Source organism: Denticeps clupeoides, chromosome 5, assembly GCF_900700375.1.
Source record: "Denticeps clupeoides chromosome 5, fDenClu1.1, whole genome shotgun sequence".
Taxonomy (NCBI): domain Eukaryota; kingdom Metazoa; phylum Chordata; class Actinopteri; order Clupeiformes; family Denticipitidae; genus Denticeps; species Denticeps clupeoides.
In genome coordinates, this window is record NC_041711.1 from 27,408,960 (window position 1) to 27,436,166 (window position 27,207).

The 27,207-nt window shown below is 43.0% G+C and overlaps 2 protein-coding genes across 3 annotated transcripts; one reads left to right on the top strand and one right to left on the bottom strand.

Annotated features, from left to right (window-relative positions):
* Positions 1–7,974: 7,974 nt before the first annotated feature.
* Positions 7,975–19,930, top strand: mex3a (mex-3 RNA binding family member A). 2 transcript variants are annotated; one of them, XM_028979470.1, is made up of 3 exons: positions 7,975–8,035; positions 8,894–9,292; positions 12,778–19,930. In XM_028979470.1, the coding sequence occupies exons 2-3, from the start codon at positions 8,896–8,898 to the stop codon at positions 13,896–13,898; spliced, it is 1,518 nt and encodes a 505-aa protein (XP_028835303.1). In that variant the 5' UTR covers positions 7,975–8,035; positions 8,894–8,895; the 3' UTR covers positions 13,899–19,930. The 2 variants fall into 2 exon arrangements, with proteins under 2 accessions (XP_028835303.1, XP_028835302.1); XM_028979469.1 differs by lacking the exon at positions 7,975–8,035 and having other exon boundaries at positions 8,804–9,292.
* A 77-nt stretch (positions 19,931–20,007) lies between these two features.
* On the bottom strand, positions 20,008–26,838 carry rab11al (RAB11a, member RAS oncogene family, like). Its single transcript, XM_028979471.1, has 5 exons — positions 26,469–26,838; positions 24,826–25,021; positions 24,480–24,673; positions 21,965–22,045; positions 20,008–21,629 (listed from the first exon to the last, which is right to left on the bottom strand). Exons 1-5 carry the CDS (start codon positions 26,506–26,508, stop codon positions 21,490–21,492), a joined length of 651 nt encoding a protein of 216 aa, XP_028835304.1. The 5' UTR covers positions 26,509–26,838; the 3' UTR covers positions 20,008–21,489.
* Between the last annotated feature and the right edge of the window lie 369 nt (positions 26,839–27,207).

Sequence of the window (27,207 nt, forward strand, 5' to 3'; positions counted from 1 at the left end):
CCTAACATTTCCAAGGAAGCTGATCCACATACAATGTCGTAAGTCAACAACACTAAACAGGACACTAATGGTATGTTTTGATAACGTGTTTTACCCACCACCCCATGATAAATACATTTCTGCATTCCGGGCAGGTCACAAAGCCCAAACTTTGCATTCGGGCTGTCCAAACATTACCATATTTTCACACAGTGCTTAGCTCTCTAACAACATGCTCTCAAACATAAATTCAGTTATTCAGCACTTTTCTTCACACTGAGCTCAGACTTAAAACCTTTGCAGTTTACATGCTCAATCCAGAGGCTCAGAAGGATCTTCATCCTCAGGGTTTACAAAGACTTTACAAGTGACTAGAGAGAAGAGAGAGATTCCCTGACTTACTTTTCTGAAAGACGCAGGCCTACAAACATCATCAAGCCTTTGTGTTTTGGCAGGGGGCATGGACAGAAGGAAGCCGAGAGTGTAAGCGCTGCCCCTAGTGGCTAATATTTGAAGGAGCCCTGGTTTCAGGCACACATTCCTTCAGCAGTGTGTGGGCAGAAACAACAAATCTAACAGTAGACAAACTGTGATTTTTAAGACTGACCCAAATGGAAAAAAACATTAGATTTTCACAAAACGTTTGCTCAATTTCATCAGGGTAACACTGGTTGGTGACGTGAAAGTACAGAACGGGGGGCGCAGGGTCACCATTCAGCATGATAAATGTGAAGATACCAGCTGCTGGGCTCTGGCAGATAAGGAGCCCAGCCCATCCTTTCCCCAGTGTGCAGCAGCCTACTATAACATCTGCATGTGAATAAAGCACCCAGCTCTGACTCGCAAATTAATTATTTTTGATCAACTGGGGTAATCACACGCATTTTCGGTGTGACGAAACTAGGATTTTAGTGACGGGTATGAAGTCAGATGTAACAATAAACTTGAGCTCTGTTGAGGGGGTTACTGCAGGAGCTTTAAAATCAAACCTTTCTGGCTGAGATAAACTGCATCACTGCGTATCCTACTTCAAACACCTGCTGAGCTGAGGCTACTCGCCCAACATCCTGAAGTGTTTTGTCACACGTGTGTCACTGACTCAACTGATCTGTTTAACCACCCCATTGTCCACACCGTTTATGAATAATTAACAGGAACGCAAACAGTTATTTAAAATACACATTGTGTTCCTGACAAGCTACTATCACGTTTGTTTGTTTTTTTTGTTTTTTTTATGCCCCCATCCTCCTGCCGTCCGGACATTTTTTGCTGTGGTGTGGAACCTCATTATTAATACATTTCTCCTCCTTTACATATGGTTTATTTTTCTGCCTTAACTGATATAGGACAATGTCAAATCCTTTCACTTCATTACAAAAATATCTGATGGTAAACACACTACTAAAGACACTCGGATCACGGAAAGCATTTCCTCTTGTTTTATGTAAATTCCATCACAACAGGAAATGGCTATGATAGGTACTGCACTGCTCTGAAGGACCTTCTCCTGAAACAACACATTGAGAATTTAGCTGATGATCCTTATTGAATAATAAATAGTAAAATTCTCAAAGTTGATGCATTTCCACCTTTCACCGTTTTTGCTAAACCTCTTCCAAGTGTCTGTTCTCAAACAGCAGCAAGGTTTAGTCACCCAACATAACAGCTAATGGCACTACCTTCCTACCCACAAACTGAGCCTGGCTACACCCAAATAGAGAAGAACACAACACAACACAACTGGCACATTAGAGACGATTACAGACCTGGAAACTGCACACATAGTGTGGGGTCAATGTGGCCTGTAGGGAAAGAATGAATGAATACATGTTTCCACACAGAGAGCCCAGGTGTGATGCCTTTTTGGAGAAACAGTGTAAGGCCAAATCCACTACACAAAAGATCATAATAAACTGGAAGCACTGGGAGAAATGAACAAAGACTTCTGACACGTTAGGCCTGGACACCAAACCCACTTCCATTATTTCAAGGTGGAGGCAACAATTGTTGAGCCAATGATGTCCAATGGAAATATACAGTACACACGTTAGGACATTTTTAATTTTTAATTCGGAACATTGATAATATAAAGGATGCACCAACTCCAAAAACAAAGACCACTTCTGCGGAAACTCACATGAAATATATATCACGGAGAACACAGCATACAGCAAATGGTTCAATTCAACAGAACAGATTGTAAAAAAAACAATTTTCCAAAGCTGAAATGTGCCAACTTCCAACACCTGGGTCTATTTGTACAAGTGAATGAAGCATTATAAAGCGTTGTAAGGATCCCAAGACAAAAATGTTCCTATAATAGTTTCCTGAGATGGAAACAGTGACTTTAGATGTGAGAGTTTAACTTACACATGAGCTAGTATGTATTGTTTGAATGTTTTTTGGAAATCTAAATGTCATTTTTTCACATCAATGGTTAGAGTGAAGTCGACTTTCATGCTGCTGACGGCTGTGAACAGTGACATAGTTTGACCAGATGTGAGAAACAGGCGCAGGAATAGCTTTTCAGACTGAATATAATATGAGATATTGATCCTCGACAATAATGTGATGAACTAGATTTAATGTATCTGAAAGTTTCAAAATGTACATTATACATTTACAGCAGGTTTCAAAATACGCAACAAAGGAACATTTAAATCCTAATAATCCCACTTCTGACAGATAATCCTCTTTTGTGGGGCAATGGTGGCAGTTAATGAACCGGACCGTCAAGGTGCCCACGAGCAAAGAACCGTCCCCACACACTGCTCCCCAGACGCCTGTCATGGCTGTCCGCTGCTCACCAAGGGTGATGGTTAAAAGCAGAGGACACATTTCATTGTGTCACCGTGTGCTGTGCTGTGTATCACAATCACTTCATAATTTAATGTATCTGATTATTTTGTTTTGTACACCCATACTGTCCCAGTTTATCCCTCCATTGTGAAGGTCGGTTTTGTTGACCTAACATCATTATATGTAAAAAAAAAAAATAACTAAATTGTGAATTTGGTAAAAGTCATCCAGTCATGCACAGACAATGGATTTGTGTATGCCGACAATCACTAACAGGGCTGGCACTACACACAGGCAAGAGGGGACAATTCCCCCTTAAACAAACGTCCTGCCCCCTTAAATCAAACTTTTAGAAGTTGAGAAAGAAAACAATAGATTACCTATATCAACATGCATCGTGCATCATAGAATCACCGATTCACCCCTCCTGACCAGGCCACAACCCACAATCGAAAGGCCGTAAGATAACAAACCTGCCTGAAATTTGTCAACTGTTGTACAGTTTGTCCGTACTGCACACATGCAATTACACACATGCAAGTAGCAGCACGTGGAATCTCGGCTCATTCAGCTGCAGCAGACCCAAGCAAACCTTTTTAACGTGGTCTCACCTATTTTACCATGACTGGAACGACAAAAGTTATTTATAGTGGTAAATCAAATGTATTTTTGTGTACCCCCCTTTTTGTTCAGCATCACTTCTTCTTCTGCCTCCAGTGTAATCATATTACTTGTGGAGTGTGAGCATTCATCGTCTTGAATTGAATCGTACAGGGTTTGCACATAAATCGTGAGCTTTTTTTCATATGTGATCTATTCGTACAGTTTGAGCTGGGTTTGTACCACATGAAGAACCACAAATGAGCGGGAGGCCTAGAGCAAGCAGCAAATCTCTGTCTTCAATATCCTAGTGACTGGTGAGATAATTAACAATTAAAAAATAAATCTATATTTGTACAGTGGGGGGCTAGTCCATTGTTATTCTCACAGCTTCAGTCTCGATCCCACTGTTTCTTTCTCGATCCCACTGTCAGCCTGTCTGTTGCGTAGAGCTGACTAGAGGATCCAGACACGAAGTAAAGTTTTTTTCACTTCTCCACCGCAGCAGCTCACAAACGGAAAGCTGGTGCTGTGAGACGCTTCCTTTATTAGTTTTGTTAATATTGGCAGTCGTGAAAAGTGTTTTTGTTGATTTTGAACATATTTGATATAGGCCATCCAAGGTAAATGTCAATTTAGGTAAATGTCAAGTGTCCCTTCAGGCAGGACACCTTAGTTGGACAGGTCTTAGGATACAGGCACACACCAGTTACATGACAAAAACAACTATCCAGAGCAAAACCCCACCCCACCCATTTCCCGCCCCCGTTGCCACCATGCGCCCCCTCATATATGGCTGTCTAGATCACTAATAAATTTCACTTGAAATTTCAAGGGTTTCCCCAGGAAGAAAAAAGAGAAAAATGGGTATTGGCAGGTGTGGTTAACCTGCAGCTGTAAAATGAAACGATCAGACAGCCGGCAGCCCGAGACTGTGCAGAGTTGGGCCGCTGAGCTGCTCTCCCTGCGGTCGGGGGCAGCCGCCGTTCCAACGCCAACAGCGCCCTCGTGCGGCCACACCTTGTAAACACATTTCATCCTGCCGGACATCGTTTCAACTAAATGTTCATGTTCACAGGCACCTTCGTACTGTTCCTTCCGCCTGTTTTTCTGTTTATTTTCTGTTTGAATTTTTCTTCTCTTTAATTTGCTTTGAGCGTCTCTTTGGTTTTTTCGTTGAATATGTGCAATGTAACTGGAACTTGGAAGTAAACATTTTGTTTATTTGTTTTCTTGTTTGTTTTAGTTTTGTTTTGTTTGTCATATTTAAAGCGACACTACAGCTACATTCAATATTTTATATGTCCTAAAAAATACAATCGATTAAATGCATTCTACAGAGGCCACAGTGTGATTTGTGTGCATTTAAACTCCACCTCGGGGTAGTGAAATCACTCTCATGCAGTAAGGTGCTGATTACTAGAATTTTCACCTAAAGACTATTGGTTGTTACAGACCATCTCACACGTGATTGGTGCATGAAAAAAGAGGGAGGAGTAGCTGGAGGAAACAAGAGATAGAGTGATGACCTAATAGTCAAGAAAAGCGATGAAGTCATAGCCACCTGACTCATACTCCCAGAGGAGAGGAGCATTTCCCCTCAATACTAGTGTGTGTGTGTGTGTGTGTGTGTGTGTGTGTGTGTATGGGTGTGTATGTGTAAATAAGATAAAGAGGATTTTGAAAGCAATAGATGTGGATCATGTTGGGGTCTTTTTGGAAAATGAGGAAAAATCACATTTATTCATGTATGTGTGTGTACATGCAGTAATTGTATGTAGGTTATCAGTGCCATGTTCTGGATTTGTTATGGGATGTGTCACAGGTAGGAAATCACGTGTTACAGTAAATCCTTCAATACTGGGTATTATAAATGAGGGAATCACCACACCCGAAGGATTTTCCTTTGTAGAAAACAAAGGGCAGCCAGCAGTGTTTGAGGAGCTGGCATCTGGCTTTGTGGACCATGCCACAATGACTTCATCACCAGACCTGTTTTCTGTTGATGGAAGGAGAAATGTGCCCAACATTGGCATTTGCCCTGATCCTCTACCAGACCTGCAAACCTGTGTCATGTCAATGGAGAATCTTGACAGATTTTTTTTTATTGTTTGTTTCATTAGAACAGCACCAAAAAGTTAAGCATCTCAGTCAGTGCAGATTCACTATCCAGTCACCTGCTGCTTTTATCTCAAAGTAAACCTTTTTTGGCTTTGAGATAAAAGGTAATAAAAGGTTGATGAGGTTTTATTGGTTTGCTTTTTTTGGAGGGGCAGTGGTGCCCAAGCAAGTAAGGAAAGTGAAGTGAAAGTGAAGTGATTGTCACACGTGATACACAGCAGCACAGCACACAGTGCACACAGTGAAATTTGTTCTCTGCATTTAACCCATCACCCTGAGTGAGCAGTGGGCAGCCATGACAGGCGCCTGGGGAGCAGTGAGTGGGGACGGTGCTTTGCTCAGTGGCACCTCAGTGGTACCTTGGAAGATCGGGATTCGAACCAGCAACCTTCTGATTATGGGGCCGCTTCCTTAACCACTAGGCCACCACTGCCCCACAGTGGTGGAAATTCACTCGTAACCAAAGGGCTTCAAGTTTAAATTCCGAACCGCCAAGGTTCCACTGAGGTTTCGCAGCTTTCATGGCTGCCCACTGCTCACCAAGGTGAAGGGTTAAATTCAGAGGACACATTTTGTTGTGTGCACCATATGTTGTGATTGCTGTGTATCACAATGACAAGAAACAATTTTTTTCACTTTTGTATTAAATCTCATTTCATTCAGCTTGCTTATGAACGTTCCCCCATGCGTTCTTCATGTGTTTAGTTTTCCTTCATGTTGCTGTACGTTTTTCAATCCTGGTGCTTTGACATCTTTGCCTACCCACAGTTGACTAGCAACATCCAACCACCCACCTCTTGCCGCTCTGCTTGTTGGATTTCCTTATTGGAGATTCTTTATAAACCTGTCCATTGCTTTAAATAACAGCGCTCTTGCTAGGAAAAAATTCTTGCTAGTCTAAATCCAACAGCTCATCAACATCAGTTCAAACTGCTGAATTAACATCATTTTCACACTAGGCCTGGTCATTTTTTTTTTTTTTGGAAATTTCCTCAGCACTGAGTGATTCCATACATTTTTCTGTACTTGAATATGGGAAAATATGCAGTTAATTAAAATTATTCAAGTTACTTTGTATGAGGTATGTTGCATGAAACCAAAGAGTTATTCGACTGAACTACTTTTCTGCCACACTTTGTAATGTAATTTGTAATGTACAATAAATGCTTAAAAAAGTAAGAATGCCATCTGGCCACATGCTTTCACGTCAGTTTCCAGTTATTCTACAAACACACCAAAGCAGTCATTTAATCCAGAATGGCCGTGCCGTGTTCAATTTTCAACATTAAAGCTGTGCATGTGCATTGATGATCAGTGTGATGATCTTTAAAGATATTGCAACTATTTGCCAGACAGAGCAGCACTGACTGCATCTGTCAAGTTACTTTTGATGCCTTTAGCTTTTGCCAACACCATGGAACCATGTGGCACTGATTCTGAAGTTTTCCGTTTTCCTCGTCTGCACTGCAACGTCGGTCGTTTTTGGTGGTGGAAACCTTCGTCGGGGCTGAACTGAGAAGGTTTACCAGGGACTGATGTAGTCAGGGCCTGTGTGTAGTGACTGCAGAATTTGGCCATGGGTTCCTCAAAGTTACCACCACATAAATAATTTTCCCAGTGAGAGAGCAACCACCTGAGAACATTTAAAATCACGCAGTAGAGCACGCTGAAAGAAACGTCTTATAATGAATTCTTATAATGAAACAGGTCTGAGTTTGGGACAAAGACCAGAAAGACTTGCCCAGATAGTAAGCAACAGATGGATCACACAAGCAGATGGTCTTATTATAAAGGATCTTCTCGTGTTCAAAGAGCAGAGAGAAAACGAGAACGATATGAAAACATAGAGAGACATCAGGAAAGATTACCCATATCTATTACTACCATTGATTCTGGCCTAAAGCACATGGCCGACACCATTAGTGGACGGAGATGACCTTTGGACACCGACTCTGTCACCAAAAAGCTGGACCTGCTCCAGGTTCAGCACAAGAAACTTTCTCCGCGTTCACGACGTCCTGCCATGTTCTGCAGGACCCAGGGCTCGACCGGGCTTCATCTAGTCTGTCCTCGCATTGATCTCCTCCTACAGGACACCACAGGGGAACGGATCCCTGATTAGTAATGGGGTGACATGTCTAGACGACGATTATGTTCACCTGAACTAGCCGGTAATGTGACATCGTCCAAAAAATTATGTTAAAAACTATCTGGCGCGCAAACACCAACAAAAAAAAAAAAAGGCATGCAAATGATGGGAAACGTGACAAATTAAACGGGATGGAGTGTCAGCATTTATGAGGTTAGTGATACATTGAACTTGCACAGTGGGATTTAAGTCCCACTTAATCTGCCTGAGCCACCGCGGCCCAACAAAACCCCGTGGCAGCATCCACAGGCACCAAATCAACTCAACTGCAGGAAATGAAGCTGCGTGTCAATTAATAACTCAGTGTCATCACGCCCTATCCAGGCTGTGCAAGTGACTCACACAGTACCATAACACAGATATAGTCCACTGGAGAGAATACGGCAGGTATGTATGTATGTACGTATTATTTAGCAGCCACTATGATGTTTCATTACTCAGGTGTCCCGCCAGACGTTGTTTTTTTTTTTTTGTTTTTTTGGTGGAACATGCTGCCAGATTAGAAGCACCGCTGTCTGGTCTTTGTTCGAGGCTCGCTCGGAAAAACGCGCGTTGCTCTCGTTGTTGTGTCGGTATGCTTCATTGTCCGGTGCCGCCTGACGGCGAGCCCCCGATCTCCCTCTTTCTTCCCCCTTTCCTTCTCCCGCTCGCATCCCCTGCGCAACGCGTCCAAAACAACAACAGTGACCCGCTGCAGCCCACGGCGCGAGGGGCGGGTGGGCGGACCCACAAACATGTCGGCATTAACCCTGTCGGGGCCGGCGGAGACGGGCGCGTCGAGGACGTTTCCACGCGTGTGCGCGGCTGACGTGGCGGGTGCCTGCGAAACATCCAGCGGAGCGGCGCGACGGAGCGGCGCTCGCCGTCATTTTATTTTTTTTCTCTCTCTTCCTCCATCGTTCCGGTCGCCCAGGAGGCGGAACAAAAGTTGGCTACAGGATGCCACGGTCTTGGCAACCCGAGACGGAGCGGAGCGACGGGAGGGCGGCTCGTTGTGTCTCGGCGGGGCGGGGTCGGCGTGAACCAGACGGGGCGGGGCCGCGCCGGGCCGCGCCCCTCTGCGCGCAGACGGCCTTGCGTGCCTCGCGCGCGGACGAACCGCCGGAAAGAAGGGGCCGGCCGGTGGGCGGGGCTGGAAGGAGGGGGTGGGGCGGCGGCAGAACGGGTGCTGCTCCTCCAGTCTCTTTCCCGTGTCTTTGTCTCACACTCTTTTGTTAGCCATGCCTAGCCTGCTGGTTCTTGCAGGGATGATGGAGAAAAACGGGGGCTTCGGCGGGGACCTGGCCGGCTCCGGCTTCGTCGGCGAGGGTCTCCTGGTGCCGCCCGACGAGGAGGAAGACGACTCCCGCGCCCTGCGGGTCGCGCTGGGCCAGCTGTCTCTCCTGGGTCTCGGGGAAGGGGAAGACGGCGGCGGGGCTCCGGCCACGGGGGTGCAGGACCGGAGCAACAATAACAATAACCACCACAACCACGCCAACAGTGTCGGCGGCGGCGGGGACGGCCCGGGCATTTTGCAGGGGAAGAGCAAGTTGTCCGTCCTGTACGAGGGCTCCTCCGCGGAAACCAAAGGACGCGGCTGCAACATAACAGAATGCGTCCCCGTGCCCAGCTCCGAGCATGTGGCCGAGATAGTGGGCAGACAAGGTAACCGCGCCGACCGAACCTTTCCCGCTCAAAACATCCGCCCTCCTCCTCCACCTTCACCAGCGGCGGCTCCACACGCGGCTTTGGTGCAGCGGGTCCGACGACACGCGGGCTGTGGATAAAGGAAAAGGGAGTGGTGCGGCGTTTTTTTTTTTTTTTTTTTTTTTTTTTTTTAAACGCGCTCCGCGGCCACGTTGTTGCCGAGGTGACAGACACAAGTGTCCCAACTTGACACACTTCCGCGGTGGCAGGGGTGGTGATGCATCGGGATGCGCGGCCGTCGGCGTGGTTTTTTTTTTTTTTTTTTTTGACGCGGGGCGGGACGGAAGGGAGAAGACAAAGCGGGGTGACCGTTATAACTGCGCCGCGCCATGCGCTCCGGGGCGCGGGGAGGAGAGACGCGACGCGCTCCTTTGTCGTCTGCGCGCGGCCGACTGTTTTTAAGAAGGGAGGAAAGAAGGAAAGAAAGAAAGAAAGAAACAACAACAAAGGGAGTCCCCCTCTCTCTACCGGCCACTTCGGGATAATCGCCGCGCCGAATTAGCATCTCATTATCGGTCCCGTTCACGGGGCGCGCGACTCCTCTCAAGTTGCGTCTTTCGCGATATTTTGCGCTCTTTGTCTGTTTTTTTTTTTTGGGGTGTGGGGGGGAATTGTTGTTGTTGTTGTTGACCAGCGTGCAGATAGAAGACAATGGCCAGGACAAGAAATTTCATGTCATGTTGGCGCTGTGCATCCCGCAGGATCCTCCAGAAGTTTGAAGTCGTGTTAATTCCGCACGATAAGAGAGAGGGGGGGGGGAAGCCCAGGTCTTGTGAACAAGGAGCTGGCGGTCCTGGTCAGTGTGCCGGCTAACCGAGGTTGTGACCGGTTCAATTTTTAATGCCGCCCCCCCCCCGTTTTCGTTGTCTCGGTGACGCGTGGGGGGGACAATGGCGGCCGAGCGTCTGTTACTCGGTAACTTTTGTTTCTCAGCTGGGATGAGGAGGTGGGGACGTGATACCACCCTGTCTTCACCGGTGACTCCATAGTGTGTGTCAGTGTTTTTTTTTTTTATATATATATATATATTAGAATAGAATCACTGGAATGAGATTCCCAGCTACAGCACCTGTCAAACAAAGGTGTGGGGGGTTGCTGAAGCTGGGGACCCCCCTTCTGCGTCAGGTGTGGTGATACGGTCACACCTTTTGAAGGCCTGTAGCAGGGACCCGTTTGATTTCCTTTGTGTATTTTGACTTGACCGCCACGCGTTGAACGAGGCCTGGAGTCGGATTGTAGGTGGGGATTGGGGGGGGGGGGGGGGGGGGGGGATCCACCCATCAAATCCCTCCTCACCGCCACAGACGCGCACACTCCACTCTGTCAGCGTGTTTGAAGGGATGGAGACGGCCAGCACAATGTCACGTTTTCAACTCCGAAATTGCTACTTTGAATAAGCAAATTTGATATTCTGTCAAATGAAAAACGACAAATGTCCAATGTATCGTGGCGTAAGTGTATCCAGCGCTGATTTTATGTTTCTGCTTGGACATGCCGGAACGTTTGTTACTGTAGCTGTTGGTCTGAATTTGAAGGCAGGTTCGGACTGGAGGGCATTGTTGTGTGGATCCAGGCGCACATGTGCTTCTAAATGCCTGGTTTTGTATTTGTGTGCATCTTCGGATGAGGAGTGTTTGGTTCGGTCCTTTTTTGTTATTCCAAGCTGGGAATATTGACACCGTGTGTTTTAGCGCGGAGAGGGGGGTGGGTGGGAGTGACCTTTGTAACCGGATAGTTTTAGGGGGTTCAGATGATATCACTTGTTACAGCAGACTGCAGGTCAGAAGCTGAAGGCCCTATCATATTGGCATTTATTAGGCTTTTTAAAGCTACTTGCACTGCTGTGTGCATGATAGAGGAGCCTCCAGTGGGACCCTTGTCTTTTTTCTTTTTTTTCTTCTTCTGAAGAGCACAGTGCCAATTACAGTTTATTAAAAGGATTACTTTGTGCCTAGCAATGAATTCTAGTAATCTCTTGTTTTTAGATGTTTTGTAGCGGCTTCTGTCAATGTGTTTTAATTATTCCCCTGGCTGCTGTCCATGCAAGATTACCAGAGTATTAACCAGGGGAAACATTTGGGCTGGGGAGAGGAGGATGATGATTATGATGATGGTCACGGTAAACTTATGTATATCTCCTCAGTGATAAGAATAAATGAGTCATTACTGTTACCATAATCAGCCTTAGCAGGGGTGTAGTCCTGTAAAATTCTTGCAGAAATTGGTTAATTCAATCTTCTGCACGGCAAACAATGTATAAACGTGTTTTCTGGGGGAACAGGCCATGAATGAGGGCTCCGTCTGAAATGAGTGGATCTGAGATTCCTGACGTCATAAAGTGAATAAGTTGTACAAAAGGAATATAAATTATTCACACCAAGATGGCATGAAATCGTCAAATTTTGATCCACTCATTTTAGAGGGCACATTCATCTGTGGCTTATTCAACTCACTGTTGTATTGAAATGGTGAATGAATAACAGGCAGAAGTTGTAATTAAAGACAAAGTGATCTCCCACATTTATTACCGTCTGGGGTTTGTATTGAATAAAGTGTTTAGTATAAATTATGATAATGTGGTTTATAATTGATTATATGTGATACATGTTTACAGCGTTTAATGTCTAATAATATAATAATAAAATTGGCTATATCTAATATTAATAGTTTAATGCATTGGTGATTACGTTTTATATATATATATATATATTGCAAATATATTATATGTATTGCTTCCAGAGGACATTAGTATTGAAGGGCCCTATTGAGCCACAAACGTCTCCAGAAAGTGCTTTCATCTTCAAATACGGTGGATAGATTTTAGCTCATTTTAAGGCCATTCACCTACACTGACTTCCATGCCTGCGTCTGTTTCTGCAGCACACGCACGCACACACCCTGCTCCAAATGGCAGTCAGGACATTCTGATGTTCATAGTGAACTGCATACATGCGACTAGATGCTAAAATGTCATTCCATCATTTATAAATGAAATCCATTGATTGGGGTACAATCTGTGAGATTAAAATGTACGGCTAGTTGTGTCATTACCAATAGCTGCATTCAATGTTTTTTTTCTTGTACCACACTGCTTGAATTAAACCTTGAATATTTGAATATATGTTTTTATAAAATTAGTTGTCAGGCCGAATAAATGCAAATGATTGACATTAACACAGTAAAGTCTTAATAAGGAGCTATGCTATTATTATTCCCTGATTTGAACCCACTGCTTCACCTGTATTTTAAACATTGCTTTCTCTGCCACATTAACAGTTTCTCTGACGTGGCCATGTTGATGTCAGGGAAAAAGAGGGCACATTTATGTAAAAAATAAGCTGTTGTAAGGTTGGGTAAAATAACAGTAGGCTCAAAATATGCTCCCTGTCCTTGAACATGAAGCTCAGACTCACTCGTTACATGCTGTCTACCTCCTCATGCAGGTTGCAAGATCAAGGCTTTGCGAGCAAAAACCAACACCTACATCAAAACACCAGTACGAGGGGAAGATCCGGTTTTCCTGATCACTGGCCGCAAGGAGGATGTGGCCTTGGCACGTCGTGAGATCATCTCAGCAGCGGAGCACTTCTCCATGCTCAGGGCTTCCCGCAACAAGCTGGGTGCCTCCTTCAGTGGCTCCAGTCCGGCGCCACTCCCTGGCCAGACCACCATCCAGGTGAGAGTGCCTTACCGGGTTGTGGGCCTCGTGGTGGGACCCAAGGGCTCCACCATCAAACGCATCCAGCAGCAGACATGCACCTACATCGTAACCCCGAGCCGGGACCGCGACCCTGTGTTTGAGATCACAGGCTCCCCTGGAAACGCAGAGCGCGCCCGAGAAGAAATCGAAGCCCACATCGCCTTCCGCACTGGCGGCCTTCACGACCACAACAACGAGAATGACTGCCTGGGCCCTGACGGTGGCAGTGGGGGTCTTGAGAGCCGCCTGCAGCAGGTGTGGGGCCTGCAGGGGGGCCAGCGCAAGCCGCTCACCAGCAGCTACCGCCAGAATTTCCCGGACGCCACGGTTGGAGGAAACGGGGGAGGAGGAAGTGGAGGTGGTGGCGCAGGAGGGATGTACAGTAAGAGCGATTTCCCCAACGTGAGCAGCGACAAGCCCTGTTCCTACTTCGGCTCAGAGGGTTCTTCTAGCTGGGTTGACCCTGACTACCCCAAACAGGTGGCCTTCTACGCCCAGCAGCGCTCCAAGAGCTTTGGGGGTCTCCCTCTGCCTCTGACCAGACTGTCCCCGAGCCTCCCCGAGTCCTGCACCACCTCTGGCACAGCTGTCGGGTCACCCCATGCTCAGGCCCGTCGCGCCCACAGCGAGCCCACCTCCGTCAGTGCCGCTTTCCCTGCCGCTCGGCTCCCGGTGCCAGACTCGCCTCCTGCTATCATCAGGGACTGCATGACGTGTTTTGAGAGTAAAGTGACAGCCGCCCTGGTCCCCTGCGGCCACAACCTCTTCTGCATGGAGTGTGCCATTCGAATCTGTGAGCTAAACCACCCCGAATGCCCTGTGTGCCACACCCTTGTGACACAGGCCATCCGAATTTTTTCTTAAACAAAAAAGAAAAAGGCTTCCCCCCATTTTCTTTCCTTTTTTCTTGATTTCCTTTCTATCGGTGTTTTTTTATGTATTTTTTAAATATCATGATTTTTTATTTTAAAAATATTAATTTTAGCCAAACAAGCAGCTATTTTAGAGGGCACTGCTTGCTTTACTAAAAAAAAAAAAAAAGAAATATTTTTAATTTTTCTTAAATACACACATATATATAAACATATATATTTTATAAAAGTTTTGTTTATATGAACAATATTGGTCCAATCTTTTTTCTTTTTTTCTTTCTTTTTTTTCTTTTTTAAAACGGCTGCTGATTTTCACATGTGAATCACAGTATGGGTGAAAAGTTAAACAATGTGAACATTTTTTTTTTAGTTGTTTTGTAGATTTTGAGTTTTAAATGAGAAAGTAAGGAGTATAGTTTTGCATTCTGGTATTCAAAACCTGTGAAAAGAAATTTGGGAAAATGCTTTTAAACACAAGCTAGTTGCACCTTACATTTCATTTTCTTCTTGAAGGTAAAAAAGAAGGATGGTCAGCCTTGTTGCTAATTGGAATTCAGATATCAGGATCCAAAATGTGGTTTGTCTAGAGCAAATTTACATTTTTCAAATGTATCAGTTACAGAAAATAAATAGTACCAACTTCACTTTATATGCCAATGTAAAAAAAAATGAACAAAGTTGAAACCAACACTTGACAATATGTCAGTCTAAAGCCTATTTCATCTGTTCTATTTATCAATGCTCTTAATGTATTAATGATGTATGAGTACAGTTTTGCATTAATTAGGATTTTTTTTTTTAACTTAATGCACTTCAGGCACGTGTTTTTCCCCCCCAAAGTGTTTCAATGGACAAGGATGCTGACTCTTTGTGCTTGTTTCGGGAAAACTGAACTTTTTGTCTCAAAACCATATCACACACAGGGACAATTGCTCTGAACAGTTTTTGGGGATTCTACAGCCATAATTTAAGAGAAGAGTTGGCCTCTAATCAGATTCTCAAATGGGATATACACAAAGGAGACAGAGAGAGGCTTAGTTCTGCACAGCGTCACACAGCGTCCCCTCCCCCATTCAGAGTGGCCTTGTGTTTGAGCTAGCAAGTGCCTGCTGTCCGCTCGTAATTGCTGAAGCTGTACGGGAGCAGGTGTTTCATAGATGTGACCTCAAGTTCAAGTCCCCCGCCACCACCCCTCAATCCAGCCTTGCCTTTGTCCCCCCTTTTCTTTGGGAGTGGTCTCTTTTTGCTCGCCGTTCAATCTCTCACAAGTGCAACAATACAGGCCTTCCCAGAGCGCAGTGCTGCTTTAGGTGCAGCGGCGTTGCATCCCCAGAGCTCTTGGACGTGGCCCGCTCCATGTGGAATTGATAATTAGTCAAGTGACCGAGTCCAGGTGCGGGTGTTGGAGTGGCAGTAGTGTGTGGATCGGATCGGGTGGGGGGCGGGCGTCCTCTGGTCACTGCTGTCCTGCTGCACCCTCATTGGGGCCGATTAGTAACCCACCCTGCCACTCTTTCATTGAACTGGGTGCAGCTGGACTCCCTCCGTACCTCTCCCTCCCACCCTCGCCCTGTCTAATCTACAGTACTCCCACAGGGGAAAGGGGGTTCCATTGTCCTGTCAAAAAAAATCCTGCAACAGATTTCAAAGAAAAACAAAAAAAACGTCCACCTTATTCAGCATTGATTCAGGCAGCTCAATACTAATAAGTAGTCTTGTTCTAGCATGTAACTTTTTTATATATATAAAAAACAAAACTACAGAAACAGGAAATGAAAGATGCAATAAAAAACGGACACCACAAAATTAATAAACGTTGATGCGGCCTGTTTGCGTGAGAGAGGGAACCAGCCGCAGATCGACTGTTTTTGACGAGGGCCATCCTGTCCATGACCTTAGCCTGGGTCCACGCTGGACCACTATGAAATCTGACTATTGTAATTGACAAGAAAGCGGAGGAAACGCCCCATTTAGCCGCTGTTCATGCTGAATCAAATTACACACCCAGTGCCTGCCTCGTACCCGGCTTGGGGGTTTTGGTGGGAGGGATTAGAGTAGTTTGCAGATAAGAACGTCTCTTCCCTTCTGTAACAGACTGCAAAAACAACATGGAGATGGTGGAAATATAGTTTTTCTCAAACACGTCTTTCATTTATGTTGCTTTTTGGTGGTGAGGTGTGATGCTGCCGCTTGCGTGTTTGTCGCTTAGCACCAGACACCAGAGATCTTGTAACAGTCACCATGCTCCTAATCTTATAAGTTATAATCTTAACTGCTTTATCCAAGAAATCTTTTGGTTCCCCAATTATGGGCAGACTGTTGTGAATGATAAGATTTAATGGTGGTTTGGCCTTTCACTGAGTTATTAACGGTCAGTTCAATAACGTTTTTTATGTAGAAGAATGTCTCCTTTTATGCATTGATTCAGCCTTTATTAATATTAGCCATTAATAGATATGTGGACGGATGAGATTTGAGGGAACGAATATTTGGCTCTTTTAACACACTTTTTATATATATCTCAAAATAAATACTAAAGCACCTTAATACGCAAAAAATTGAGAACAACTGAAACCAAACCGACTGCTGATGGTTAATATTCAAGATAGCTGAAAAATGTGCACATGTTGAACTTATGAATATGTTTTTTTTTTTCTGTTGTAGTATAGGTATGTTCTAAATGGCCTGAGAGAATGATGTGGTTGAATTTGCACTGGCAGCTCATGGTTTGAATAGTCTCACCCATATCAAGACAACATTAACAATCAACACAATGGCTTTCATCAATGAAAAAGGACTTCATATGTAATAGTTGCTCGATAATTACTTTTGTTTAGCTCTAGCTAAATCACAAGGCCATTATAGAGATGAATGTGTCTACATTCTGTGCGTTACACTAAGCCAAATAAACTTACAATGTTAGACAAAATAATACAGCACTATATTTGCTAGGAAAGCACCCTAAAATTACTCCCTTTAAACAGATTACATTGGATTTAAGCAATAATGTCTTCAGATAAATGCATAAATAACAAGAAATGTTAATGGACACTAAAACATTTACACACGTGATCTCTAGTTTTCACAATGACTTTTTTTTTAAAAAAAATCATTTTTTCACCAAAATCACCAAACACATTTGTAATATAATGCTGTTTAGAATTCTAAATTTCATTGCACTGCACTATGAACGATTTCTTGTCCTGAAGTCCTGAACAATCATGGCGCTGTACCAAGTTTTACTGTCAGCACACTTATAAACCCCATCAATCTTATTAACATTATGGAGCTAAACATATCTTTTAAAGCCAGTAGCATTTATTTGACATTTTATTATCTATTTAGTCATATTTAGGGATTTAAGATTTATCCAAAATACATAGTTACCATATTTCATTGAGCTATATTTCAGTATTTAAGCCAAGTGAGAGAATATTTTATGTAGTTGATGGGGCTTAGCTATTTCTTTCATCTATTACAGCTGATTTTTATTGTTCATAGTAGAACAATAGTACAAAAGAAGTACAAATGCATTTAAGGCCAAAGAAGAAACACTTAATATTGTAATTGTAATTTCCAAGCAGACTGAAGTTATTAAATTAAAGCGGATTTCTCAAGCCAAGTGCATTATTGTCCCGAATGACCACAGGAGGAAAACACATTTATTTATTTTATGGTATTTTAGATTTTTCTGATGTTTTCTGATAGCCATGACTAAACTAAGGATGGGGCTTGAGGCTTGAGAAGAATTTACATAAATATGTATTCTTATGTATTCTTTTATAAGTAGTAAATTGATTTTGCATGCTATCAAATGCATAACAGCATTTTGAAAACAATGGGCCACACAATACGAAAGCTTTAGGGAGTATTTTATGGAGTATTGGTATACCTTGTATTGGTATATATTGTTAACAACCATATTCAGATCTTAATATTAAGTGTTTCTCTAAGGTTTGATACCATATCAAAAACTTACAGCAGACCCATGAGAGCCATAGGATTATATATTCATATGTTCCATCATCATGTACTAGTGTTATTCTATTAAAAGATATTACTTAGGTCTAGAACTCTTACTCAAACTTATTTGTGAAACAAATGATACAGAATTCACTCTTTTTCTTAATCACTTCAGAGATCATTTAGGCAATGCACTTAAACAATTATAAAGACCTATCAATATTAACATGAGCAGAATTTGTATTTGAATGTAAAAATGGTCCCACCCCTCTAACCTCTTTACTTAGTTTTGCCTTTTAAATCATTAAATATTAGCTTTAAAGATTAGTTAACATGGCAAGTGTATGAGAGAAAGGTAAACCACCGTACACATTTTGGTCATTCTACTTAACATTCATAGAAAGCAAGTAAAAAAAAAAAAGTCTTACTTCAGTTTCAAAATATTCTATTTTGCTAACTTGGTTTATTATTTCATAGAAAGAAGAATAAGATCAGTATCTGGATGTTATTTATGAAATCATAAAATTAAACATATTTATTAGTGACCTCAAAACATTTAGTTTTTTTTTTTTATTAAAATGACAATAGTTAATATATTTCTAAACACGAAGTTTGTTTCTACAAAACATTTAAAGAAATTAAAGAAGTTTTATTTATTGAAGTTAAAGAAACAATCACTACTTTGTTCCACTGTAAAGTGTTAGAAGTGCAGTGAGTTTTCTGAGACTTATATTTTAACTTCAGATATGCACTATTTTAAAAGAAGACCAGTGCATTACAGTGGAACTGTCATAAGGTAATATAATATTTTTAACATTCTGGGGTATTTTAGTTACTCACCATAAAATTTGTGCCTCAAGTACACATTTTCACTTGCAAACTTCTAACCCTTAACTAACTTGACATAGCACTCCCCATATTGCCTGTGATTACTTGTTTGCCCCCCAAACGCTGCATTTATCTTTACTGCAAATACTTAAAATGCATATACCAGGTGTGTCTGTTACATGCAGGTATATTATTGTATACAGACATCCGTTTCTACCTGGATATATCTACTACATTTAATGGCGCTCTTGCATACAGGGAATCTTAGGTGAGATTAACAGACTCACTTAAGCAAAAAAATAAATCAATCAAAGGCTCAGTAAACTACTTTTCTCATTGTAGAAAAAAACTGATTAGCATTTAGACTTGCATTCAATTTGCTCAGTATGGTTTTAAATTCTTGAGCACTACATGTAGTAGATTTATGGTAATCTCTCTGTCTCTCACATGCACACATCCACAAAAAACACATTTCAACATTTCCATCATAGTTTGCATGAATCTCATATTATCACAAAGACTGGAGAACAGCACTATACCCATTGTGTATATGCTGTCTAACAAACTGTTTTTAACACCTAAGGGCTGATGCTTTTTTTGTTTCATCAAGATAACACAACAAGAGGACACTTCTTTATCACAAAACGACAATAATAGGGATGCAGTTTCAGTACCACTTGACTACAACAGACGATACCAGCCAATGCTGTCTACACCTTGTCCTTTACACCATGCAAGAGGGAAGTACTTGCATTTGCCACCCTTAAATAATGCGTTCTCAGTCTCAAATGAAATGTAATCAGCAGAAGCTGAAGCAACAGTTCCCTCCTCTTCAGAAGGTGGTGTTCCAGTCTGAGCATCTGTCTTAGGTAGCTTTCAGAATCTTCCAGCACAGTAGTGTTTCATACTGAACTTCTAGTGGTCTTAGTGCTTTAGTTTGGACAAACAGTTCCTGGTTCTAGTTTCTGGTTTCTCTGTGGTGAGTGAGAAAGGTTTGCCATGCCATGGCCAGCCATAATACTAAAATAGTCATGTATTGTTTTTTTTCCCCTTGTCATGCCCCCATGAGGCATGTAAAATTGCAGGTTTGTTTCCTAGCACTCATTTTTTTGTGGGTTTCATTTTTGTATATTTTATTATTGTCTCTATGCCATACTAATTTTTACGTTTTTGTTATTTTACAAGATCCAAAATGTATTGTCAATGTTTCTAATAAAACAGGAGTAAATAATCTCCATCTGACCCTGTCAATGTGTGTAGAAACGGCGCTTAAATACAAAAAGATAGCAAATTAAGACAGTAGAAGCATGACCAATAGGATTTTTTTTTATTATTCCAAAAACACTTGCAAATTGACAATTAAGAAGCATGTAGAATCCCTTCCCCTTGGAAAATGGCTATATTGTTGTCAACCATGGCATATTCCACGTCTTCCCTTTAAACAGATTACATGAGTGCCAAATGCAAGAAAAGCCTAATGCAGAGGCCCATGAGACTAAATCATGGTGTCTAGCAGCAGGGCATCAGTCGGAGGCTTTAGAGTTGTGATGAACTTCAAAACTAAAGTTCCATGTCAAGAGGGTCTGTGAAGAACCAGCTCCCTTCCGCTCCTAAACTGCATAATGCAGAAAATTAGGTTTCCCTAGAGGCCAACAACCAATCAGGTTTCATGCATAAGATGAGACTGGAGGTCAGTAAAGTCTGAGTCAGACATACCTCATGCCTACTTCACAAGCTCACAACCAGAAGTAACAAAATGGTCATATCAAACAGCCATGCATCCTAAAGCCCCCAACACACAGCACCAGGCTGACTCTGAAGATCAAGACAAATCCTTGTTCAGTGGTTAAATGGCTTTAAGCCACAGGAAACAGACTCTCAAAATATTAAAGACAAAAACATAAGAGGTGGGACTAGTGCAGTCTGGGCTGCCAGTTAAAGGTTAAAAGTAAAAGGAAAAAAAATGCATTCATTGCAAACCCAACGGGGGGGGGAATTACATTTTTTTTAAATGGAAAAAGTAAAATAATTTAATTACTACCCAGAATTCATACTGTTAAATCTACAAAAAATGAACTAGTTAGGATTGATGCAGACAATCTATTGTACAGCAAAAGTAAATTTCATCCATGAAACACAAGCCATGAGAAAAGAAAAAATTCTTAAAACTGAAGCAGCATTAAATAAAATAACAGTGTATCAGAGATAAAAAACAAACAAATAACAACCCTGTGGTCAATCAGACATCAATAAATATGCTAGAGACCTCAAACACACAAGCAGAAAATAATTGAAAATAAGATGTGGTACAATGTGCAATAATCAGGGGTTAGTTGAAGGTAAAGGTAAAAATAACCAGGACATAGTTCCCTTTATGTATTAGTGCATAAAGCATTTTTGAACATTAAATTAGGCTTCCATTATGGTGGATCCCACAGATCCAGTATCTGATTGTTTATTCTCCAGCAGTCTTGTGAACTATATTTGCAAGTATTTGGGGTGGGGAGCGGAGAGTATGAGCAGTATGAGCAAGGGGTCTAATTTCACATACAATCTAAGCTAAAGGAAAGAGATGGACAGAGGTATGATGAACTTCCTACTTCAAACCCATCCACTTTCCACTTTTTTTAAAAGACCCATGGACCAAGTTGTTAACTAACAGACTATTAAAAGCACCGACAGAGCACCACAAACAGAGTGCACAGGCAGACATGCTGCGGTCAAACCCCTTAAGTCTGTCTGGTGGTGTCCATCTTAACAAGGATCCGCTGCATGTGATTGGAGACGTGAGCTCAGTTGCTCTGGCAGCAAGCATTCTGCTTTGCAGCATTCTGTGTCGGCTGCACTGTGATGGGCACCACGTTGGAGCTAGGGGAAAAGTCTGTGTCACTGCGGCCAGGCATCTGTCTTTGGGACACTTTGTGGTAGATAGCTGTTCAAAAGAGAGATACAGTTACTGAACACTTACACGTTTCGTCATCTCAAACATTCTCACAGTCTTTAACACCCCAACATGAAGTAGTCTGGTGAACAAAAGAAATCTAGTGAATGTATATAACTGTAACATCATATTACAAGAGAGGGTGCAAATGAAAAGAATAATCACATGGAATGTGCTGCCATCTACTGGTTGCATGAAAATAATTGCTCCACCCAGTTACATACTGTGCATGACCAGACAAAACTGCAGTTAAGCAGTACAAATGCACACATACAATACATTTAATTATATTTTCGTAAATAAAATAAAGCACATTGAAAATTTACCTGCCAGAATGGTCTGGAATGCCAGCTCCACATTTGAAGAGTCCAGAGCAGATGTCTCCAGAAAAGAAAGACCATGCTTCTCTGTTTAAAAAAAAAAAAAAAAAAAAAAGTCCAAGATTACTACAATATCAGCTGAGCTAAAACACAGAGCAATTTATTAGGGTTACCTGCTCATACAGACATATATTTATAGGGTTGTGTTATACGTGTGTTGGACAAAGGATGGTAGTAGCCACAAAGTCACAGACGCTTAAACCCGGAGTGTCTCCAAGGGGGGTACTGTCCATGTAACTACTGATAGTAAGTCGCTCTGAATAAGGGCAACTTAAGAAATGTAAATGACAAATATTACACCTAGGATACACTAAAAGAAAAAGTGAAATGAAAAATTAATAAAAAAAAAAAATGGTTAAACAATACAATATAAATTTTCGGGTCTGACAAAGGTGTGAATTCACTGAAATGAAAACCCGGACATTCTGCTGCTGTGGCACACGTCACGTTTGAAGCTGGTTTACGTGATTTTGTGATTGTAGAATAATTGTTGGTTGACGTGTGGTGAAATTTTCCTAAACCATCCACAGGGAAAGGTGTGGGGAAACAAAAGGATCTAGTGAGTTGCAGTTCTGTGTGTGAAACCCATTAACGGCAAAGGTCAAACAATAATGGCAACAACTGCTGAATGCAATCTCTCTCTGAACACACAACACAATCAGCAAACCAGGAGGACTAAAGTAGCAGCAGAAGACCACACTCTCCAGTGAGAATACAGTGGGCTGGATCCAAATCTGGAAAAGTGGAAATTGGAGAGAGCCAGCCACTTAATTAATTAATCCTACTAGGGCTGCAAATATCGAATATTTTATATTCGAGTACTCCGTTGGTCTTTTCATCAAGTACCCGAGTACTCTGATAAATCATACTTTTGTGTTTTTAAACAATTACACCAATAGTGTGCAACATAAAAGGCCCCTTAAAATGAGCAAGCAGTTTGCTGTTATTCCTGAAAAAAAAGGTTTTAATTCAAACTCACTTTCTGATGTACATGAAAAACTTCACAAACATAGGTTCATCTATTTGTCCTTAGTTTTATTTGAATGAAAAAGATAAAGTGGTGTACCCCTGCTAGAACCCACCTGACTAACAAAGGTACAAAATAGTAAAAAGATCAATAAACAATTCAAGTATTACTAAATTTCCAATTTCCATCAGATTTTGAAATTTTGAATATTCTAAATATTTTGCCGCAAATAATTTCAGTCTATAATTTCCAATGCCAATAAGCAACCAATTTTTAAATACTATCATTCAACTTGCTCAAATTCAACTTGTGAAATTCATGTGAAAATCATGCTCATGATGCCCCACTGTACTGATAACTGTTATCAGTTTTATCCAAAGTTATCATAACCTCCTCAAGGAGTTAAATAAAAGCCTGACTACACTGAAATACGACTGTCAGATTTTGCAAAGCAAACCAATCAGAATGCCTTTTGTCTGTGGAATCGGACACACCATGTGTTCTCGCTCTCTAATTCTGTCGATTTAACGATTTAACGCTTGATGCAAAATAATGTCTCGCTTGCATGCTCTAGTTTTTGAGATATTTAATGCAATTTGCAGGCATCAATATGTGATAGATTACAGAAACTTCTGGAAGACAGCCGCGTATTTCTGTTTCAAAGTAACGTAAAGACGCACACAAAACACGCTAATTTCTGCCATATTGATAGTGAAAAAATGCCCAGCCCTATAACACAGGCTACAAATCAGTTAGCAATCATAAAAATACGATTCCTTGGAGAAGCTGTCCGCTTGGAGAAGCGCGGTTCACGTGAGGATGCTTTTGTTTCAGGTGCTACAACCTTTTCTGCACCGATATCTTAATTTTCTGCCATTGCCATAGAGCACAAAATAAACTTGTGCTACCTTAAAACTTTGAAAGCAGGAGTGATACGATAATAGATGGACTTTGGTAACTAATTAAACAAAGCCTCAAGGCAAAGAATTTACCTCAAATCTTTTTTTTTTTTTGAGTTCCTTGAATACGCATTTCGGCCATAAATCCTACCATCACTATAAAGCATTGGAATGGAAAATGGCCACGGTTAACAACTAAATAGCCTTTTGTGGATGGTTGAAATGCCACATATTTGAAAGAGCTCCCCACTGTCTAACTGGCTACAAGAATATATGAGTCAGTGTCTCCAAGATTTCAATCCAAGAGAGCTACCCTCAGATGAGGTGGAAAACGGAGTTTCGCAGCATGACCGCGTCGGCAAATCTGCACTGACTGCATGATGCAGTGTTGAGTCAGACATTTTGATGAATCAACTAAATGTTTAGGCTGTTCTCTAATGTAGCCCCGGAGTATAATTTTAATCTATAAAATTAATCTATAAAGACACTGCAGAGACTGCGCAAATAGAAATCAGGTAAAGTACGAAGGATCATCTTATTCAACGTACAAATATAATGTGCGTTCACACACACACACACAGCTGCATTTACTGACCTGAAAAGGCTTTGGCTTCGTCTGTGGGCACTGCCCGAAGATGGCGCAGGTCGCTCTTATTGCCAACCAACATGATCACAATGTTGCTGTCTGCATGGTCCTGCAGCTCTTTCAGCCAGCGCTCTGCGTTTTCATACGTCAGGTGTTTGGCGATGTCATACACCAACAACGCACCCACAGCACCTCGGTAGTACCTGTGCCCATGGAGACATTAGGAACATATGTCCAGTTTTTCTTTATAACTATACAAGCGTATAATTAAAACAAACATGCTAAATCACACTGTTTGAAATTAAGCTTCTGATGGAGAGCACTCAGAACACTGAAAAGGTCACAGTGGACATACGCTGAGGTGATGGCACGGTAGCGCTCCTGTCCTGCTGTGTCCCAGATCTGAGCTTTAATGGTCTTGCCGTCCACCTGAATGCTGCGAGTGGCGAACTCCACGCCGATGGTGCTCTTGCTCTCCAGGTTGAACTCGTTGCGTGTGAAGCGTGACAGCAGGTTACTCTTCCCAACGCCCGAGTCGCCAATCAGCACCACTGTACGGTCAGAACATAAGAGAGAGGTCAGCTCAGGCCCCTTCTCATATGCGGGGTACTCCGAGCCAAGATGGCTCTTTCTCTTACATTTACAGCACTTATCAGACGCCCTTATCCAGAGCGACTTACAATCATAGTTACAGGGACAGTCCCCCTGGAGCAACTCAGGGTTAAGTGTCTTGCTCAGGGACACAATGGTAGTAAGTGGGATTTGAACCTGGGTCTTCTGGTTCATAGGCGAGTGTGTTACCCACTAGGCTACTACCACCCTGTCTCTTCTCTTTCTACATTTGAGGTGCTTCCACTACCAGATTCTAGAATAAACGACTGCAAATTGTTTCACAAGGTAAAGGGTGTGTTCCACAAGGGTGCGTCCTATTTTCACATTGACTGAAAAGCCGTCTTTGAACCAGAGTCGCCTCCCATCCTCACCCACACATAGTTGTGAAATGAAAAAGGTTGGTTGTCAGTGAAATCTACATTTTGAATACGATTTCACAGGATAATTATTAACCAGAATGAACATTCAGCATTCGCTGCAGTGATAAACACATGATTAGAATCTCTGTTTAAAAAAAAAAAAAACACAAGTTCTCGCGTTTATGGTTGACTGGAAAAAATTTGGGAACACGCATGCTTGACCTTCCTTATCAACGTACTACTTTGCATGAACAAGCCCTGTTCAGATGGCCGAGCCGTGATTCGGCAGTGACGCCATGGCCAAGGCAGCAGAGCCAGGAAGGGCAGTGATAAAACTCCCAGACTTATCTAACGGCATCTTAAGTCCATTAAGAATAGGAGGAGACAGAAATAACAAAGGATATTTCATCACAGGTAAGCCTCTTCATTCCAACCTGCCTTCAGGAGGCTGCTCTCTCTCTATCGCTTTATCTCTCACACACACACACACACACACACACACTTCATGCAGGTCTTTCCAGTCAGACAACACCTCGGGCAGTTCCACCTATGAGAACAAGGCCGGTCTCATAAAATGTCCTCTTTTTTATTTTTTTTTTTCTTTCCTCCTTGACCAGAAAAACCCCTCACGTACGAGCGCCCCGATGTTGGTGGCGAGTGAAGCGATTATTAATTCACACCGTCGCGCCACAAGACGTTTCGGAGCGACATTCGGCGTCCCAAAACCAGGGAACCGGGGCGGACCGAACCGCCGGGTCACTCGGCGGCTCCAGTTACCCGAAAGACGTGCGGTTGGAACCCGTTTAATACTTTGACGGCTTATAAAACATTCGCGGCGAGGTCAGTGCCACCCCGCCAGGCCACAAAGTCCACAAAACCTTCCTCCGCTCAGCCCCGCCGAAGCCCCGGGCAGCGTTAGCGCCGCGCTACCCGGCTAGAGTGACGTTAGCTGGCCGGGCAGCTTTAGTCGGGCTAACGGCGCCGACACCCGGGGGACCTACAGGTAGAAACGCGGCGGGGCGCTCACCTTTGAAGAGGTAGTCGTACTCGTCGTCTCGGCTCGACATGGCTGCGGCGCGACGTCAGGCGACCTCCGCGTCCCGGGCGGCGACGGCGATCTTGGCGGCCGCGGCTACAGCTAACCAGCGAGGCGGCTAGCCCGCAAGCTAACGAGACTTTCACAAGTCAGCCGCAAAGTCCGGGTTCGCTGGTCGCGGCGGCCTCCTGCGACGCGCCGAAAACGAACATCGACCGGGTTCCCTCCCGGCGTTCCTGTCGAGCACGGCGGCGACGACGGCGCGGCCTCTCGCGGTCTACACTCGCGTAGCACGGGGCGTCCGGAAAAGTTTTCGTTCTTCCTCTGCCCGCACTTCCGAATGTCGTAAGGACGGACGCTGCACCCCGCCTCTGTCCCCTCCTCGACCGGCCAGCGGGCCGATGCCGGTAACAGGATTTGCCGGTCGGACTGTCACTCACACGCCTCCGTAATATCGCTTCGCTGACATTAAATCCGACCTGATGCGTTGAAGATTTAGATTCCCACGTTCCGCAGCTCACCAAATCAGGGGTAAGATAGGAGTTTCAGGACATTTTATTCGTTTTTGTTTTTCTCCACTTCCTCGCTGGTCATACAAGTCTGGAAACAGTACAGGCCAAAGGTTTGGACATTCGATGTGTTTTCTTTATTTTCACGACCATTTACATTGGAAGATTCTCAGTGAAGGCATCAAAACTATGAATGAACACATGAGGAGTTATGTACTTAA